We start from the raw sequence: 20,762 nt of genomic DNA on the forward strand, positions 1-20,762 counted from the left end.
GGCCTCTTCTCTCTAAAAATTCACCAGACCGCTTCTACCACCAGCAAAGAAGTTTCCATCCCTAATTCCTCTGTGATTCCCACTAACCTAAACATTAAGCTGGCATTGAAAGGTGTGAATTACCCCGGCCAATCTGTTCTTTTAAATACAGCTTTTAGCAAGTTTTGAAAGGAGAAGAGCAGAACTTGCTATGCCAATAATATCGAGTCTTCTGTGGCGAAGTGGTTTTTGCATAGAAAACAAAGCGGTGAGTTGAAGAGGAATTATATCAGTACTTTGTTTAAAACTGTGTGTAAAAAGCTGTCTCTTTATCATTAACAATAAGTTGTAAAACGTAAATGGGGAGTGACAGTCTTCAAGTTTGTGAGAAGATCGCGCCCTGGTGGAATAAAGGCACGAACAGCTTACAGCAGCTATAATTACCAGGCAGTATTTAGAGTAAAACGGTGTGTAAAAGCTGCCTTTATGAATGAAAGAAAAAAAATATATATATATAAAATAGTAAAACGGAAGGGGAGTGATAGATTTAAATTAATCGTGAAGTGGAGCGCCCCCTGTATAAAGTAAAAGTGAGAAAAGCTTACAGCACCTGGTATTCCCAGGTGGTGTCCCATCCAAGTACTAACCAGACCCTAGCCTGTTTAGCTTCCGAGATCAGACGAGATCGGGCGCGTTCAGGGTGGTATGGCTGTAAGCGAGAGATGCTAGCAAAAATAGCCCTTTTGCATTACACGCGTCTATACATGCCAGTTAGTCCCATTGGATCCTACTCCTGGTTTTTTTTTTTTTTTTATCTGACTCACACTGCAGTACCACCATCCAATCGGCAGCGCCGGACCTACACCAAACATTCACCTAACTACTCAGCCGGCAGCCTACCACAATTATTCCATTCTTTCCGCATCCGCACACTTCCTTCTTTTTAACTCCTTTTCACTACCGCACAGGTTAATCGCCGCACGTCCCCTGCCGGCAAACATTACTCCTTTGCCTACTGCATGCAGGCTTCTCTTAACGACCCTCTGTTATCAACTCCGCTAACAGCCACAAAATCTCTGCCGCACGAAGCCCACTGGTAGCTGCTGAATCACATGCTTCCCCAAAACGTCGCGCTGTCAGAACACTGGGAGCTACACACACCAACAAGTCCATACTGCAGGCTGCAGCCAGAACAATTTTCTACATTCAAACATCGACGGCCTCTTCTCTCTAAAAATTCACCAGACCGCTTCTACCACCAGCAAAGAAGTTTCCATCCCTAATTCCTCTGTGATTCCCACTAACCTAAACATTAAGCTGGCATTGAAAGGTGTGAATTACCCCGGCCAATCTGTTCTTTTAAATACAGCTTTTAGCAAGTTTTGAAAGGAGAAGAGCAGAACTTGCTATGCCAATAATATCGAGTCTTCTGTGGCGAAGTGGTTTTTGCATAGAAAACATAGCGGTGAGTTGAAGAGGAATTATATCAGTACTTTGTTTAAAACTGTGTGTAAAAAGCTGTCTCTTTATTATTAACAATAAGTTGTAAAACGTGAATGGGGAGTGACAGTCTTCAAGTTTGTGAGAAGATCGCGCCCTGGTGGAATAAAGGCACGAACAGCTTACAGCAGCTATAATTACCAGGCAGTATTTAGAGTAAAACGGTGTGTAAGAGCTGCCTTTATGAATGAAAGAAAAAATATATATATATATATAAAATAGTGAAACGGAAGGGGAGTGATAGATTTAAATTAATCGTGAAGTGGAGCGCCCCCTGTATAAAGTAAAAGTGAGAAAAGCTTACAGCACCTGGTATTCACAGGTGGTGTCCCATCCAAGTACTAACCAGACCCTAGCCTGTTTAGCTTCCGAGATCAGACGAGATCGGGCGCGTTCAGGGTGGTATGGCTGTAAGCGAGAGATGCTAGCAAAAATTGCTCTTTTGCATTACACGCGTCTATACATTCCAGTTAGTCCCATTGGATCCTACTCCTGTTTTTTTTTTTTTTTTTATCTGACTCACACTGCAGCCCCACCATCCAATCGGCAATGCCGGAACCACACCAAAAATTCACCAAACTACTCAGCCGGCAGCCTACCACAATTATTCCATTCTTTCCGCATCCGCACACTTCCTTCTCTTTAACTCCTTTTCACTACCGCACAGGTTAATCGCCGCACGTCCCCCGCCGGCAAACATTACTCCTTTGCCTACCGCATGCAGGCTTCTCTTAACGACTCTCTGTTATCAACTCCGCTAACAGCCACAAAATCTCCGCCGCACGAAGCCCACTGGTAGCTGCTGAATCACATGCTTCCCCAAAACGTCGCGCTGTCAGAACACTGGGAGCTACACACACCAACAAGTCCATACTGCAGGCTGCAGCCAGAACAATTTTCTACATTCAAACATCGACGGCCTCTTCTCTCTAAAAATTCACCAGACCGCTTCTACCACCAGCAAAGAAGTTTCCATCCCTAATTCCTCTGTGATTCCCACTAACCTAAACATTAAGCTGGCATTGAAAGGTGTGAATTACCCCGGCCAATCTGTTCTTTTAAATACAGCTTTTAGCAAGTTTTGAAAGGAGAAGAGCAGAACTTGCTATGCCAATAATATCGAGTCTTCTGTGGCGAAGTGGTTTTTGCATAGAAAACAAAGCGGTGAGTTGAAGAGGAATTATATCAGTACTTTGTTTAAAACTGTGTGTAAAAAGCTGTCTCTTTATTATTAACAATAAGTTGTAAAACGTGAATGGGGAGTGACAGTCTTCAAGTTTGTGAGAAGATCGCGCCCTGGTGGAATAAAGGCACGAACAGCTTACAGCAGCTATAATTACCAGGCAGTATTTAGAGTAAAACGGTGTGTAAAAGCTGCCTTTATGAATGAAAGAAAAAATATATATATATATATAAAATAGTAAAATGGAAGGGGAGTGATAGATTTAAATTAATCGTGAAGTGGAGCGCCCCCTGTATAAAGTAAAAGTGAGAAAAGCTTACAGCACCTGGTATTCCCAGGAGGTCTCCCATCCAAGTACTAACCAGACCCTACCCTGCTTGGCTTTCGAGATCGGATGAGATCGGGCGTGTTCAGGGTGGTATGGCCATAAGTGAGAGACGCTACCAAAAACAGCCCTTTTGCATTACACGCGTCTATACATGCCAGTTAGTCCCATTGGATCCTACTCCTGGTTTTTTTTTTTTTTTTATCTGACTCACACTGCAGCACCACCATCCAATCGGCAGCGCCGGACCCACACCAAACATTCACCAAACTACTCAGCCGGCAGCCTACCACAATTATTCCATTCTTTCCGCATCCGCACACTTCCTTCTCTTTAACTCCTTTTCACTACCGCACAGGTTAATCGCCGCACGTCCCCCGCCGGCAAACATTACTCCTTTGCCTACCGCATGCAGGCTTCTCTTAATGACCTTCTGTTATCAACTCCGCTAACAGCCACAAAATCTCCGCCGCACGAAGCCCACTGGTAGCTGCTGAATCACATGCTTCCCCAAAACGTCGCGCTGTCAGAACACTGGGAGCTACACACACCAACAAGTCCATACTGCAGGCTGCAGCCAGAACAATTTTCTACATTCAAACATTGACGGCCTCTTCTCTCTAAAAATTCACCAGACCGCTTCTACCACCAGCAAAGAAGTTTCCATCCCTAATTCCTCTGTGATTCCCACTAACCTAAACATTAAGCTGGCATTGAAGGGTGTGAATTACCTCGGCCAACCTGCTCTTTTAAATACAGCTTTTAGCAAGTTTTGAAAGGAGGAGAAGCGAAGACCTTGCTATGCCAATAATAACGAGTCTTCTGTGGTGAAGTCGTTTTTGCATAGAAAACAAAGCGGTGAGTTGAAGAGGAATTATATTAGTACTTTGTTTAAAACTGTGTGTAAAAAGCTGTCTCTTTATCATTAACAATAAGTTGTAAAACGTGAATGGGGAGTGACAGTCTTCAAGTTTGTGAGAAGATCGCGCCCTGGTGGAATAAAGGCACGAACAGCTTACAGCACCTAGAATTACCAGGCAGTATTTAGAGTAAAACGGTTTCCAAAAGCTGCCTTTATGAAAGAGAGAGAAAAAAAAATATATATAAAATAGTAAAATGGAAGGGAAGTGATAGATTTAAATTAATCGTGAAGTGGAGCGCCCCCTGTATAAAGTAAAAGTGAGAAAAGCTTACAGCACCTGGTATTCCCAGGAGGTCTCCCATCCAAGTACTAACCAGACCCTACCCTGCTTGGCTTCCGAGATCGGATCAGATCGGGCGTGTTCAGGGTGGTATGGCCATAAGCGAGAGATGCGACCAAAAACAGCCCTTTTGCATTACACACGTCTATACATGCCAGTTAGTCCCATTGGATCCTACTCCTGTTTTTTTTTTTTTTTTTATCTGACTCACACTGCAGCCCCACTATCCAATCGGCAGTGCCGGAACCACACCAAACATTCACCAAACTACTCAGCCGGCAGCCTACCACAATTATTCCATTCTTTCCGCATCCGCACACTTCCTTCTCTTTAACTCCTTTTCACTACCGCACAGGTTAATCGCCGCACGTCCCCCGCCGGCAAACATTACTCCTTTGCCTACCGCATGCAGGCTTCTCTTAATGACCTTCTGTTATCAACTCCGCTAACAGCCACAAAATCTCCGCCGCACGAAGCCCACTGGTAGCTGCTGAATCACATGTGTTAGGTTGAAGAAACAGTTGTTAATCATTTCTGTATGATCAGCAATGAGTGTAAATATATATGTATACGTTATTTCTTATCTTCTAGCCACATACTCTTAGCTATTGTACTCTAAGTAGGTGGTTAACAGCTGCCTACTTAGATAAGAATCTCACTTCCCTCTCTTGCGCCCCCCATTGACTATAAATAAAGAAGCCAAGGGGAACCACCCTTTGTAACACATTCTGCTGTAGTTTGCATTGCAGAGAGTGTGGGTACCCTTGCAAGTAAAACTGTAACCTGTGTGTGTCTCATAAATGTGGAGTTGGGGTGGAAACGCCGGGCGCTTTCCCCAACATAGAATTTGGTCCTTCGAGCCGGATCCGAGGAACCCCGAAGACGTCTCCAGTACGCCGAGAGAAGCGACACCGAAGTCTGTCGACAGCCACTCGAAGTCGGGTGCAAGAAAGACCTGTGATGTGAATTCGTCATCAGGCCGGTGGTTAGAACTGCGCTCGACGTCTGGTGATGTCTGAAGGACCTCGGTGACGGATCAGAGAGCACACTATACAGGTGAGAGATACGGCACCTAAGTGAGTAGGTGGCCAAGTGAGAGATACGGCACCTAAATAAGTAGGTGGCCAAGACATGCATGTGGTTGAGGTTAGCCGAAATTAACCGGGAGAGAAAGTAGGCGTTATTGGAAATATATACAGTGTTGTATGTGGATGTGTTTTTATAGGTTTTAGATTAACCTACACGATCCACCCTAAAAGCAACAACATACTGGTGACTGAAGGATAAAGGACGGGTTTCATCCCTGAAAACTAACACCGCTGCTCTAATAGTGAGCAGTAGAAGGCCGTGTTAGTGTCCTCCTGAGGTCTCATGCCAGAGACTTGCTTTTAGGATATTTTATTTTTTGTAGTGTATCCATTAAAAGGTAACAATGGGGAAGAATCAAAGTAAACAAATGGAACTAGAGGGAGATGAGAAGTTTATGGAAGGATATAAGCCAGGATCAGGACAAATAAGTAGTCAGAGATGGAGGAAAAAACATGGGTTTGGAGGAAAACTCCACACTCCAGATATATTAAAATTACAGGGAAACTTAAAACTGGAGATGTTACAGACTACCAATAAGAAAGAAGGTAAAGACAGAAAAAAAGAATATGTGTTTTCTGATGCATGGTTAGAACAGAGTAAATTAAGAGATAATAAAAGACAGCAAAAAAAGGGAAATAAGGAGAAAAAATTACAGGCGACTTTAATCACACTAGATGAGGAGACGGCAACAAAATCTTCTGCCGCTCCAGTTCCCTTACTGCCCCCACAAATTCCAATGATTGCGCCTGCACCAGTTCCAGCTGTAAATAGACGACAAATAGGAGGAGGGGAATCATCTCGAATGATGACCCGAGGGTCTAACCCTTCTCTGTATCCGTTAAAGGATCTGGAGACAAGTAAAGTACGCTGGCATCCAAAAAATGACACAGAACAGGAAGACTGGGAGAATGATTTGGTGTGTCCCCTCGTAGAAGTGGCAAATCCAAATCGAGGCTCAAATAATGCAGGACCCGAAACTATGTTAGTATATAGACCCTGGACTGCTGAGGATAGAACAGCGGCTTTAAAAGGAATACCCCCGGTTGAAGAAGGGGTACCCGAGTTTTGGACTGCCATCCTAGAATTACAAAGTAGTTTTCATTTGAACGGCAGGGAAATGTATAGATGTCTCAGACAGTTGTTTACCCATAAATGGGGACGTGTAGCGGGAGACTTCACAGGACATGGTAATAATGATGAAGTCTTAGCACATGACTCGCAGGAACTCATACAAGCATTACGAGACTTGCGAAACAGGGTAGAGACAGCCTTCGTAAGACGCGCAGACTATGGACGAATAGCGCAATGTAAACAAAAAGATGGAGAGGAACCTGAGGATTTTATGGATAGAATGAGAGTTGTATTTAGAGGAAACTCAGGGATCCCATTTGATGAAGAGGCAGTAGGAGTGTACCAACAACAGCTAAAACGAGCTTTTGTCGCAGGCCTAAAGCCCGAATTGCGAAAATATCTTGACAAACATTGGGTACATCAGAATACTGGTTCAGTCCAACAAGCACTAGAATATGCCCAACACGCGCAGAGAGCGCAGAAACAGGAAAAGACAGACACAATATTCAGCGCCTCAGAAGTAGTAGCGCTAGTGCAAATGAATCCTCCGGGGAGGGGAGGATTCAGAGGAAGGTCAAGAGGCCGAGGAAGGGGGAGAGGTGTTTTCAGAAACAATTACAGGAATTCGTCTCAGCAAGATAACATTTGCTGGACATGCAGGAAACCTGGACACTTAGCTAGGAATTGTAGAGTAGGGAAACAACCATATAACCCAAACTCCATTGAAAACAATGATCAATGACCCCCCTCGGAGGCCCCTGTTACCGACACCATCCGAGGCAAAACAGAGGTGATTTTAAGAAAGGAAACGGAGGTCACTTTACAAGACCTTTTAGATAAGGAAATAGATTTACAAGCAGTGTGTCAGTTATTAGCAGAAAGGCAGTGGGAAACCTTGCCAAGTCGGAAGTTAGTCATAAACGGCAAAGTATATGAATGTCTGTGTGACACTGGAGCATGTAGGACTGTCCTAACCTCCAGTCCTCCCGGAGTCACATATTCTTCATCAGTCATAAATATAAAAACGGCAGGAAGTCAGACAGACAGACATCAGTTAACAAACCCAGTTGCAGTAAAAGATAAGGAAACTGGACTTGAATGTCAAGCACAGGTGTTAATAAGCCCTTCTTGTCCTGTTAACTTGTTAGGCCGAGACCTTATGGTACAAATGGGCATTAGCGTGGTTGCCACAGCCACTGGCATGAAAGCAATCGTAAATGAGGAAGCTTATGTTGTGCAAGGAACCACAACACCACAATATTACTGGTCTCTGGACCTAGGGGGAACTGCACAGACACGTACCCGTATCTGGCTCCTGTTGGAGCTATGATGAGAAACACAATGTGTGGCGGTTTCCTTTGGGATGGAGAGTTCAAACCACTCCCACCACACACTTAAAGGACCCAACCTGACAAATTTTTTCAACCCTGGAGGAGGGATCATGTCTAGATCTAGATCACCTCCCAGAAGGGTTATGGTCCTCCTCCCCCACTGATGTAGGGCTGGTAAAGGGATTCCCACCTTACAAAGTAACTGTGAAATCAGAACACCGTCCGGTAGTTAGGCAATACCCATTAAAACCTGAAGCAGAGAAAGGTATAGCCCCTGTAGTGCAAGACATGTTAGCATCAGGAATATTGCGAGAGGCTCCTGAAGCCACTTGCAACACTCCTATCTTTCCAGTCCAGAAGGGACATACAGGGAAATGGCGCATGGTGCAGGATTTAAGACCAGTTAATAACATAGTGAAACATGCAGCACCAGACGTGCCTAACCCACACTTATTGCTCAACTCATTGACTCCTGATAAAAGCTACTTCTCAGTAGTGGATCTTAGTAATGCATTTTTCTCAGTACCATTGCACCCTGATTCTCAACATTTATTTGGATTTACCTATAAAGGGAAAAAATATACATATACTAGACTCCCTCAGGGATTTTCTGAAAGTCCACATGTATATACCATGGCCCTTAGATACTCTATGAGTACCTGTGAAATACCATCACATAGTCAGGTATTACTATACGTGGATGATATCTTAATAGCAGCAGATTCAGAACAACATTGCAAAGAAACTACCCTAACTGTGCTTCAGCATTTATACAATACTGGACATAAAGCTTCTAAACAGAAGTTGCAGTATTGCAAAAAGACAGTTGTCTATTTAGGGCATAACCTTTCACAAAAAGGTCGCTCGCTGCTAGAGATAAGGAAACAAGCTATACAGGAAGCACCTAAACCACAGACTAAACAACAGATGATGTCCTTTTTAGGGCTCTGCAATTATTGTAGAGAATGGTTACCAGATTATGCTTTTCTAGTTCAACCTTTGCAAAATTTAATATACGGGAAGGAGATGACTCTAAAGGACAAAATACAATGGACTGAGGACGGAGAAAATGCTTTTACAAATTTAAAAAGAATGTTGCAAACCAATGTGACCCTTGCTCTACCAGATTATCAACAACCATTCACCCTATGTGTAGATGCTAATCAAGGTTATATGAAAGCAGTATTAACACAGCCATTCGGAGCAAAAGAGAGACCGTTAGCATTCTATTCAAAACGATTAGATGCAGTAGCAGCTGGCTTTCCACAGTGTTTACAGGCATGTGCAGCTGCTGCAGAAGCAGTAAAGGTATCAGCAGAATTGGTACTTTGTCACCCCCTCATACTTAAAGTTCCTCATTCTGTGTCTCTAATCTTGTTGCAGACACCGCTTCCATTCTTAACACATACAAGACATCTTACCTTAGTGTCACTTTTGCTCTCACAACCTAACATTGAACTTCAGCGGTGTGGCCTATTGAACCCTAGCACGCTCCTCCCTACCGCAGAGGATGGGGAGCCACATTCTTGCAAAGCAACAATAGAAGAACAAACAAAACCAAGAGCAGATATTCTGCAAACTTTTATACCAGGATCAGAAGTTGTTTATGTAGATGGCTCAGCATCAAAAAATGATATGGGAAAAAATAAAGTTGGGTATGCTGTAGTTACATCTACTGAAGTGTTAGAAGCCAATGCACTTCCCTCTACTTGTTCAGCACAAGCGGCTGAACTCTATGCTGTGATCAGGGCATGTGAACTGTTCAAGAACAAGTCACTTACTATCTACACTGATAGTCAATATGTGTTTGCAGCTGTCCATCACTATGCAAGAGTCTGGAAAAATAGAGGTTTTAGAACATCACAGGGCACATCTCTTACTCATACAAATTTGCTACTTAGATTATTAGACGTTGTGCATTTACCGACTCACTTTGCACTGTGCAAATGCAAAGCACACCAGACTGATGACTCTGCAGAAACCGCAGGAAATAGTTTTGCAGATAAAACCGCCAAAGAAGCGGCACTGAAACAACCTACCACAGTGGCAGACATTCTTTTTATAGATAGCGATGTGCTATGTGATGCACAGATTCATGCTCCTAAAATAGAAGTACAAAGTTGGATCAAAAGAGGAGCAATACAACGAGAGAAAGTTTACTATATGAATGACAAGCCCATCCTACCAAAAAATTTATACAAAACAGCTGCTTTGGTGAGCCATGGAAATACTCATGTCTCAACAGGAGGGATGGTACATATCATACAACAATATTTCTATGCTATAAATTTTTATGATTATGCAAAACAATTTTGTAGGACATGCTTAATTTGTTGTAAACACAATGCACAAGGAAACATCAGACCAAAACGTGGCCAGTTCCCCACAGCTGAGTATCCGTTTCAAGTTGTACATATGGATTTTATTGAATTATCTTGGTCACAAGGAAAGAAATACTGTCTAGTTATTATAGACACCTTTTCTAAGTGGGTAGAAATATACCCTGTAAAGCACTGTGATGCAATGACCGTTGCAAAATGTTTGGTAAGCCATTATTTCCCTACCTATGGCATACCTCATATTATAAGATCAGACAATGGGACTCATTTTGTAAATCAGACTATGTCCCTTTGCTCACAAGCATTAGGTTTTACGCTTAAGAATCATTGTGCGTATCACCCCCAGAGCGCAGGCTTAGTGGAAAGGACCAACGGCACTATTAAAACAAGGCTAAGAAAGACAGTGGAAGAGACAAAAAGGCCGTGGCCAGAATGTTTGTCTCTAGTAAAATTATGGATGAGAATAACTCCCACTCCTGCAGGATTGACACCTTTTGAAATAGTGTATGGTAGACCATTTCCCCTAGCAACTGAAATGAATGACATAGAAAAAGCAGACCGAGAAAATACGCTGGCTGATTGGATGCGTAAACTACTAACATCACAACAAAAACATAGCCCCAGTAGTCTGCCGGTAAATTCTGTTTCTACTCAACAGGATAACTTGCAGCCGGGAGATTGGGTCCTGGTCAAGGTCCTGTTGCGGAAAGATTGGAGCACACCTCGGTGGGACGGTCCTTATCAAGTCCTCCTCACAACACCAACAGCAGTAAAGATCGCAGAACGACCTTCCTGGATACACAAAAGTCACTGTAAACCCATCAAGCCCTTATCAGAGGCCTCAGCAACAGAGTAGCAGTGGAAGTCCGCTACAAAGGCACAGTAACCAATAGGGTGCTGTTGTCTCAACCCGGTGAAGAAAACAACTGAGCTGCACTCTATTTAGGATGGCCCTGATAGGGTGGGGATGTGGTAAAGTGACTCTAGGGGTCATTCTTGTTGTAGGACTTGTATGGTTGTCCTTGCTCTCACCAGCTCCATTACAGCACCTACGGCGATGGACCCATGATGACTTCCATCTACGCCCGTTGCCCGCTGACCACTCACATCCATTTATGCAAAACTACTGGTACCGATATGTACATGATACTGTAACAGCGAAAAATGTGACAAATTGCTATGTTTGTTCAGTAATGCCCACTCATAGTGAAGGACCTACGGTGTATGGTAAAGCTATGAACATATCCCAAGCCAAGTGCGCTGCTTCTTTCGCAGGAATAGGATACCAGAGCCGTCTTTCCCTTATATTTTCGCTAGCAGGGGAAGATGTGAACATAACTATACCTGGGACTAATAGAATGACAGTGGTCCGAATTAAGTATCAGGAGGCTACAGGAAACTACCCAGATGACGTTGGGTTTCAAAATGGTACCTGTATACAGGATTTCTGGGTAGACTTCGCTGTTGCTAAAACTAATGTCTCACTTCCTTTTTCTGTCTTGATGGAAAGAGACCCACTGACATATCAGCATGCCATTTGTTTTAAGCAAGATAATGGTACGCGATGGATAGGAGGAAACACCACGAACTGTAACCTAACATATGTAGACAGCATGTATGGATCTCCAATTTCGATGCTTCGCCCCAGTAATGGAACATATTGGGTGGACGGAGTAGCATGGTTGTGTGGACCTCGTGCATACTTTGTCTTACCACCGAACTGGTTTGGAGTATGCGCTCTTATTTTTGTTTCAGATCACACCTTCCTGATAGCACAGGAAAGTAAAACTTTCTTCAGAAGCAGGAGAAGGCGTTCGATATCAATACAACCCCATGATAGTGTGTGGGGAACCGACGTGCCCGCTGAACATAAATTGTGGGGAACAGGCAGTAAAGTTATGCTGGCCCTGTTCCCTGGGCTAGGAATCGGAAAACTCATGCTACGCGTAGAAACTCTAAATTATAGACTAGGTCTATTTATGAATGATTCGATACTGATTAACCAAAAACAAAATGAACAATTAGACATAACCAGACAGATGGTAATCCAGAATCGTATGGCATTAGACCTACTGACAGCCGCACAAGGAGGAGTATGTGTCCTCCTGAACCAAACGTGCTGCACTTACATTCCTGACAATGTGCACTCACCCAATATGACATCTGCCTTAGACCGCCTCCGAAACTTACAAAAAGTGATGACCATGGACAGTCGACCGCAGTCCTCCTCATCCTGGTTAGACTGGTTTATTACAGGAACATGGTGGTCAATACTGATGAAAACATGCCTACCTCTTCTTTTGTTTTTCATTTTATTTTTCTGTTGTTTTATTACTGTTATACCATGTTTGAAAATGTTTATTAATCAAGCTCTTAATGCTGCTTTTCGGACACGCAGTACAATGTTTCTCTCCCTTACCCAAACTATAGAGACAGAGCCTGTTTCCAATGATGGCGATGAAGAAGACATATAATTCATAATGACGGCCGAGCCGAAAGCACCCGTGCAGGGCTCGGACATGAAGAACCGGAATTAAATGTTTTCCAGGATAATGACAATGTGGTCTAAATGAAGGTTGTACCTAAAGTGCTTTTGCAACTTGTACAATGTTGATGCTTCTGATCATACTGTCATGATAAACAGGAGGGACTGTTAGGTTGAAGAAACAGTTGTTAATCATTTCTGTATGATCAGCAATGAGAAAATATATATGTATACGTTATTTCTTATCTTCTAGCCACATACTCTTAGCTATTGTACTCTAAGTAGGTGGTTAACAGCTGCCTACTTAGATAAGAATCTCACTTCCCTCTCTTGCGCCCCCCATTGACTATAAATAAAGAAGCCAAGGGGAACCACCCTTTGTAACACATTCTGCTGTAGTTTGCATTGCAGAGAGTGTGGGTACCCTTGCAAGTAAAACTGTAACCTGTGTGTGTCTCATAAATGTGGAGTTGGGGTGGAAACGCCGGGCGCTTTCCCCAACAACATGCTTCCCCAAAACGTCGCGCTGTCAGAACACTGGGAGCTACACACACCAACAAGTCCATACTGCAGGCTGCAGCCAGAACAATTTTCTACATTCAAACATTGACGGCCTCTTCTCTCTAAAAATTCACCAGACCGCTTCTACCACGAGCAAAGAAGTTTCCATCCCTAATTCCTCTGTGATTCCCACTAACCTAAACATTAAGCTGGCATTGAAGGGAGTGAATTACCCCGGCCAATCTGTTCTTTTAAATACAGCTTTTAGCAAGTTTTGAAAGGAGAAGAGCAGAACTTGCTATGCCAATAATATCGAGTCTTCTGTGGCGAAGTGGTTTTTGCATAGAAAACAAAGCGGTCAGTTGAAGAGGAATTATATTAGTACTTTGTTTAAAACTGTGTGTAAAAAGCTGTCTCTTTATTATTAACAATAAGTTGTAAAACGTGAATGGGGAGTGACAGTCTTCAAGTTTGTGAGAAGATCGCGCCCTGGTGGAATAAAGGAACGAACAGCTTACAGCAGCTATAATTACCAGGCAGTATTTAGAGTAAAACGGTGTGTAAAAGCTGCCTTTATGAATGAGAGAAAAAAGAAATATATAAAATAGTAAAATGGAAGGGGAGTGATAGATTTAAATTAATCGTGAAGTGGAGCGCCCCCTGTATAAAGTAAAAGTGAGAAAAGCTTACAGCACCTGGTATTCCCAGGAGGTCTCCCATCCAAGTACTAACCAGACCCTACCCTGCTTGGCTTTCGAGATCGGATGAGATCGGGCGTGTTCAGGGTGGTATGGCCATAAGTGAGAGACGCTACCAAAAACAGCCCTTTTGCATTACACGAGTCTATACATGCCAGTTAGTCCCATTGGATCCTACTAATGTTCTTTTTTTTTTTTTATCTGACTCACACTGCAGCCCCACCATCCAATCGGCAGTGCCGGAACCACACCAAATATTCACCAAACTACTCAGCCGGCAGCCTACCACAATTATTCCATTCTTTCCGCATCCGCACACTTCCTTCTCTTTAACTCCTTTTCAATACCGCACAGGTTAATCGCCGCACGTCCCCCGCCGGCAAACATTACTCCTTTGCCTACCGCATGCAGGCTTCTCTTAATGACCTTCTGTTATCAACTCCACTAACAGCCACAAAATCTCCGCCGCACGAAGCCCACTGGTAGCTGCTGAATCACATGTTTCCCCAAAACGTCGCGCTGTCAGAACACTGGGAGCTACACACACCAACAAGTCCATACTGCAGGCTGCAGCCAGAACAATTTTCTACATTCAAACATTGACGGCCTCTTCATTCTAAAAATTCACCAGACCGCTTCTACCACCAGCAAAGAAGTTTCCATCCCTAATTCCTCTGTGATTCCCACTAACCTAAACATTAAGCTGGCATTGAAGTGTGTGAATTACCATGGCCAACCTGCTCTTTTAAATACAGCTTTTAGCAAGTTTTGAAAGGAGGAGAAGAGCAGACCTTGCTATGCCAATAATATCAAGTCTTTTGTGGTGAAGTGGTTTTTGCATAGAAAACAAAGTGGTGAGTTGAAGAGTAATTATATCAGTACTTTGTTTAAAACTGTGTGTAAAAAGCTGTCTTTTTATCATTAACAATAAGTTGTAAAACGTGAATGGGGAGTGTAGGATCACACATGCACATATCACAAAGCTTAAATTCCAGGTGGCCTGAGACAAGGCCTACCCTGGTACGAGAAGGCACATATCGACCTAGGCCCCAAAGGGGGGTTTGTGACCCCACACACATAGATAACCAGGGAGGCCAGCACTCCAACTTTTATTGCCCAAAGCTTTAACGACCTACAGATAGCAGAGTGGATCCCCAGGGACAGGGGCCCCTCGACTTGGCACACAACCCCATCCCCCGACGTCCTGCCTTACATACCACTCACCGAACAGACCAACACCCCAAAGAAAGTTTCTTTTAAGTTTGGCTTTTGTATATCTGTATATGTATTTACTCTTGACTACTAGTCTTAATATACAGATATGTACAGGTTATGTTCGAATGTGTCTTAACTTTTGGAGATTCTTTTTCTTTGTTTGACAAACCTTCTCCCCCCCCTTTTCTTTGCCACATTCCTCGGCAACCCTTATCTGATCTTTGTATTCTACCATGCCTATCTAAGGGTAAGATGTGCTTATGACATGAGAATATGTCATATAATGTCTGTATAAAGGGTAATATCTGTTGAGGTACAACCTAAACCACCTGTACCATATACTGGTGTGAGTAATAGAACATAACATAATAGCATAATATAAGTAATCATTAATTAATCATCACAGATGGTATTTGGTGTGAACCGCTGGGCTGGTACGGCATGTTTGGTATCAAACCGAAGGAAAATCACTCCAGTTTCCAAATCTGGTCAATGGTTACCACAAAAGTGGATATATCAAAAGTTACACCAGCCTAATGAAAATCACCATTACCAGAGAAGTCAGTCTGGTCATAAATCCCAAAAGGACTGATACCGACCCCCTTCCGAAAGCCCGCCAAATGGATGGTCAGCCATTGGTCCAGGACTCGAATTCCTGGTCACTCCTAATCACGAACCTTATGCTATAAAACCTGGCATCTCAGAACAAAGCAGGGGAGAGAAAGGCGGAGAAAAGGAGAAGAACACGGAGAAACAAGCAGCGTTCTTAAAGCCCGTCGGTGAAGACCCAAAGAACTGCAACTCAGCCCAAGCTTCACCAGAAGAAAGAACCGGAGGGACTCCACTCCAACAACCGCTGCAAACACCGCGCCTCCCTGAGAGCCATCACCCATCAGCTCATCAGCCACTGCAACCAACTGCAAAGACCTCCCTCTTTCCTGCATCCAAGTAAACCAACTTCCTTTCCTTTCTAACAACCTGAACTGTCCTATTCACCTGCTATATTCCTTTAGGTTTATAATCCTTACAAACTGCTTGCTTTGCAGAACAGTTTTTCCCTTTTCAGGTTAATCATTTTAAATCTGGTCATTGCATTTTCATGATTACATCGTTTGTGTCTATTCCGTTATTTCATGTTTATTGTTTGTTAGGTGTAATGTCTGTCTTATGTTAGTTGTAGGAATAAATGCATGTCTTTTTACACAACTTCAGCCTCCGTCATTGAGTGCTCACAATAGTCCCTGCCTCTGTGCGATCTGGCTACTACGCTCTGAAACCTCTAAACTCGCCTGAAATATCGCGAGACTCTCTCTCATCGGCCGTGAGGGAAGCTTCGCTACCGATCGTTTACATTACCTGGTGATGCAGCTCGCTGGACGAGCCCACTAACCCAGGTTATTAAGCGATACTGGTTATTAATGAATCCCATTTAAGTCTCACATTAACAGATATCGGGGATTCACAATTGAGTTTGGAGGAGCCGACCATTCGGCATAACAATTGGTTAATAATCAGCATTAAATAATAATTAATTAAAAGTTAATTAATTTCAAAACATATTGGTGGAGATATTAAAATTTACCTGAGCTAATAATTCCTACATAATTGGTGGAGAATGCGGGCACAAGGTTTAAACTTATTGTGAGCACACAATTTAAACTTTTTATGACTGAACGTACAGTTGAATAAGCGCTACAGTGAACTGGTTGGAAAAGTTGAGGATTAATCGCACTCAGGGCAATCTGAAGGCATATAAGCGGGAACATACGGGCTTAATATAGTTATTTTTATTTCTGTTATTAGTAGTTATATTATTTTGTTTTAGTTTTGGTTATTTTATTTTAGTTTATTTCGTTAAAACTGCAGTAAACCTTAACCCTATGTCTGACGAGATTCTCAGATATAGCGCGTTGTTTCCAGGATCGATTCGGACGAGTTTCTCCGTTTCCATATATCCTGGCAGAGATCTCTCTATTAGCGAACAGGAATTCTTGTTACGAGGTTCTAACCTGAATTCTGTTGCGCTTGGACTCCCTGAGATAAGACCGATAGCTTAGCTACCTATCAGGATCTTACTCATATGTGTGTGCCTGCTTTAGACAAAGCAAGTTTAACACCACTTTGCGCTGCGAGCCAAGTGCGTGTGTAATTTGGAAATTGGGAGTCTCCAGTTCTTGAGACCCGCCGTGGTTTCAGCATCATTTGCGACGAGATATAGTGCACTCACTATTTAGATCCGTCGCCGTAACGCGAGCGCTGTCTCGCTCCAGTAATTGTTTTAAGGGGTTAAACTGCGCAAAGCGCAGAAGGCCGCAAGCGGCATGTGCATGCATTAAACGTGTGTGACACTCATTGATCGTCGGCAACCGCCTAGCTATCTCTTTGGTTACGAGTGCAGTCTGCGAACGCCACTCTAACCACTTAGAGATCAGAGCCCTGAAGGCCTGCCTGACGCCGTTTTTTTTTTGGTCACCAGTGACCCTACCCCTTAGGCTCACTTGCCTGGGACCCCCCACAAAGGGAGCAACGCCCCATTGAGCCTCTAGTGGTCAGTCATAGAACTACCACTCCATTTCGAAATTGCGCCTCTAGTGGTCAGGCAGAGAACTACCACTCAATTTCGAAATTGCGCCTCTAGTGGCAAGCCATAGCAGTGCCACTCCATTGAAATTGCACCTCTAGTGGTCAGCCATAGTAGGTTAACATCTGAGTTGGGCCTCTGGTGGTCATCTGCGGTAATACCAACACGCATAATTGGACACACAGGTTCTTGCCTGAAAGCCTTAATCAACTTTTTAATTAACTTGATTACAACACATTAACATCTAATTAGGTTATTGCTGCATAACTAATTGATGTTTTCAATTGAATAAGAATCACAACTCATTGGGGTTGATTTCTGTTTTATCTTTTTGATTTATTTTAGGTCTTATTTCACTTTAGGCTTTTATTCACTCCCTCTCCCCCAACAAGGGTACTTGCATAGAAGTTCAACCATTATTAACAACAGTCAACATACACAATCACATCGGAGAGTCGTTTGGGTCTGATCAGTTGAGCTCTTCCTGTGCTAGGTGCCTACCATTCGCTCTCTGTTGGTTGAGCTTGTCTGTGGCTCTGCTGTCACTGCTTGCGATCATACAGTTTGTCAGAACCGAAGGGGAGTTCTCAGCAATTGGACGCCCAAAAGCGTGCCAGCCCGGCTGCACCCACTGACTCATTAAGGGCAAGGCTGACAGGTACCTCAGGCGATCATTACAACTTTTGAGCAGGACCTCGTCTAGGGTGAGTTCTGAGAACGGCCCTAGCTTGGACTCTCACTAGGGTGGGTGATACCTGAAGGCTATTTTGCCAGCCTTGGTCGAGTCAGGTCTCAGGTAGTGCAGCCGATAAGCTGAGCCCCACCTGGGTTGTCTCAGTTGTGCATACAGAACACCCCCTTCCAAGTTGACATTGCTGGGGATCGGGGGAGTGGGAGCCGGACTCAGGCCTGCTTGGCTGGGATTGAGCTTGTGGGACGTGCCCCGTTCAGGAGGGACACCTGACAGCGTTCAAACCTCTCCACCTGCATCACTATCTTAACACCGCAACAATTCGGATAGGGACAAGTAAAGCAGAACCTGCTAGTGGTCCCCCTTCCGGTCAAAGCGGAGTTGTTCAACAGAGCCCAACCCAGGGGTAATCTGATCTGCAACAGCAAGCTAAGTTTGAATGCAGTCCCATTGCTTTTGAAGCTCTTGCTTCCCACTTTCTATTCCCAACTTCTCCTGTCATCTTCTGACACTGTCAGTAGTCACAGACCGACAATTTCCAGGATAAGGTTTTATTCTTTACCCCTGACTAGGGCATCTCTCAAGCCCTAGAGTAACTCACACTGTTCTAACCTGCAACAACTTCTCCCAGGGAGCAATTTTTGTTTGTTTATTTTGTCGTGGGTAACTATTCCCGTGGTTCACTACACCCTTCCAGTTACCCAGTGACAGGCCCCAGTTCTACTTTATTTTATTTTGTTGGTTTTATTTGTTCACCCAGATTTAGGTGTCAGGTCACCCACCTAGACAACCCCCAGTCTGAGTGTAACAGATTTATGCGGCCACCCTGCAGTTAACCAAGTCACAATGATCCACATGGAAAGCCCCCTCAACCAGTGGAAAGATTTGGGTACCTGGCCTGATGTTGTGACTTCCGACTTCCTGCCCAGTCATGCCGATCTCATACGGTCCAAAGCAGCTGACCAAATTGAAGACGACATCGCTGAACTAATGGCCATGCCACCCACTCAGAAATGCGGGAGTAAAAGGCTAACCAAAGTACTCGGCTCCCTCACACACAAACTTCTAGCCAGGCTGAAGATAAATGAAAAGGAAACTTCCCGTCTCCAGCAAAGGGTGCAAGCACTCCAACAGCAGGAGAGAGACACCCAACAACTTCTGGCCGAGACACAGCGAGATGCGGCCCAAGCTCAACATCGCATTGAGAACTTCGAGCAAGAACTCCAACAAAGAAGGTCTCCGTCCCATGAGGAAGAGGATACAGAAGAAGGCAAGACTCCTCAAACAAGCAAAAAGCTTCAACAGGCCTTGGAAGAGCTCAGAGCTGAAGCTGACAAGCAAGAACAGCAAGCCAGAGCCACCAAAGAGAACCCCGAAGCCAGACTGGACCAGGCCGAAACACTGTTGGACAGAGCCCACACAGAGCTCAAGAACAAGGATGCTCGGATCCAGGCCCTGGAAAACCATCTGGCTGAGGCACAGAGAAGCCTGCACAAGCTGACTCACCAGCTAATCAGCTCCCAAGAACAGCTCACCGATACCAGAACGAAACATCGAGCTGACACAGAAGAGATTGACCGGATGAGACAAGAACTAATACAGGCATATGAGGTGAAGTCAGAATTTGGAGCCTCCTACAATTCAGTGATGGCACCGACTTCCTCTCCAACAGTGCTGTTTCCCCCAAGGCACTCAGACCGCGTTCAAGGGACCTCTCATCGGGACAAGGTACCTCCGTGCCCATCACCGGACCTTGAGGAACCAAGTGCCTGGAAGGTCTCTCTCAAAGAAGGCATCCCAGATGAAACAGGTGTACTGAAGCGATACCAACACCGGGTTACCACAAAGGAGCTTGATAAAGTAGCTCGAAATATCGACATGTTTACGCCTGACCCCATGGGGGGCCACGACATTCATACCTACCTCCAAGACATTGACTTCCACCTCCAAAGACTGGACAATGTGACCAATGAAGACAGAGTCTACCTCATCAGGATCACATCCAGCCTGGAGGTCCGCAGCTTCCTGGATCGACAGCCCAGTCGAATCAAGGCCGACTCCAAGCTGCTACACGAAGCACTGATTCAAGAGTTTGCTGATCCTGAGTCGGAACAAGGTATCAGTGTCGCCTTGGATGTCAAACAGAGCAGACAAGAGACTCCCCAAGCCTACTACAATCGCCTTCGTCGGGCATATTTTGGGTCCAAAAATGAGGCAGACATGGAAGAAGATGCAACCTTCAAGGCTCTCTTCCTTCGGAATCTCCACCCAACCTTAAATCACTACCTTGGGCTCATGGCTTGTCCCCACACCATGACAAGTCAACAACTACGAGACCTTGCAATCAAGGCATACCACAAACAAAGAGCAGCAGCCGAGAAAGCAACTAAAGCGACGGCAGTGCTAAATCTTGGCATTACAGACTCCAACCTGGCATTGGAAGGTGGCCACCCTCATCCGCAACCACCAATCCATGACCGAGGTTGGAGAGCAGCAAGCCACAGTGAGCGTTACCCTGGTCTGCCTCCACAGCAGTTGAAGACCCGGCCAGACCGGTGGGAGGCACAGCGCT

The 20,762-nt window shown here is 44.3% G+C and overlaps 2 protein-coding genes and 5 non-coding genes across 24 annotated transcripts in view; 1 reads left to right on the forward strand and 6 right to left on the reverse strand.

Annotated features, from left to right (window-relative positions):
• Nucleotides 1-20,762, reverse strand: part of LOC125715510 (protein NYNRIN-like) — a 334,468-nt gene that overhangs the window by 174,287 nt on the left and 139,419 nt on the right. The window lies entirely within an intron of this gene.
• Nucleotides 578-696, reverse strand: LOC125735687 (5S ribosomal RNA). The gene has a single exon (XR_007394979.1). It is a non-coding gene; the product is annotated as a 5S ribosomal RNA (ribosomal RNA).
• Nucleotides 1,777-1,895, reverse strand: LOC125736501 (5S ribosomal RNA). The gene has a single exon (XR_007395779.1). It is a non-coding gene; the product is annotated as a 5S ribosomal RNA (ribosomal RNA).
• LOC125735233 (5S ribosomal RNA) lies at nt 2,976-3,094 on the reverse strand. Its single transcript, XR_007394532.1, has one exon. It is a non-coding gene; the product is annotated as a 5S ribosomal RNA (ribosomal RNA).
• Nucleotides 4,175-4,293, reverse strand: LOC125734833 (5S ribosomal RNA). Its single transcript, XR_007394136.1, has one exon. It is a non-coding gene; the product is annotated as a 5S ribosomal RNA (ribosomal RNA).
• Nucleotides 8,751-20,762, forward strand: part of LOC125715571 (uncharacterized) — a 277,458-nt gene continuing 265,446 nt past the window's right edge. For 3 of the 5 annotated variants that reach the window (XM_048987305.1, XM_048987333.1, XM_048987298.1), the window contains exon 1: nt 8,751-12,676. In XM_048987305.1, the coding sequence (XP_048843262.1) occupies nt 8,773-10,875 (2,103 nt within the window). In that variant the 5' untranslated portion in view covers nt 8,751-8,772 and the 3' untranslated portion in view covers nt 10,876-12,676. The remainder of the gene's footprint in view (nt 12,677-20,762) is intronic. The other 2 variants (XM_048987324.1, XM_048987316.1) reach the window with 2 other exon arrangements.
• Nucleotides 13,689-13,807, reverse strand: LOC125735234 (5S ribosomal RNA). The gene has a single exon (XR_007394533.1). It is a non-coding gene; the product is annotated as a 5S ribosomal RNA (ribosomal RNA).

Source organism: Brienomyrus brachyistius, chromosome 2 (assembly GCF_023856365.1).
Source record: "Brienomyrus brachyistius isolate T26 chromosome 2, BBRACH_0.4, whole genome shotgun sequence".
Taxonomy (NCBI): Eukaryota; Metazoa; Chordata; class Actinopteri; order Osteoglossiformes; family Mormyridae; genus Brienomyrus; species Brienomyrus brachyistius.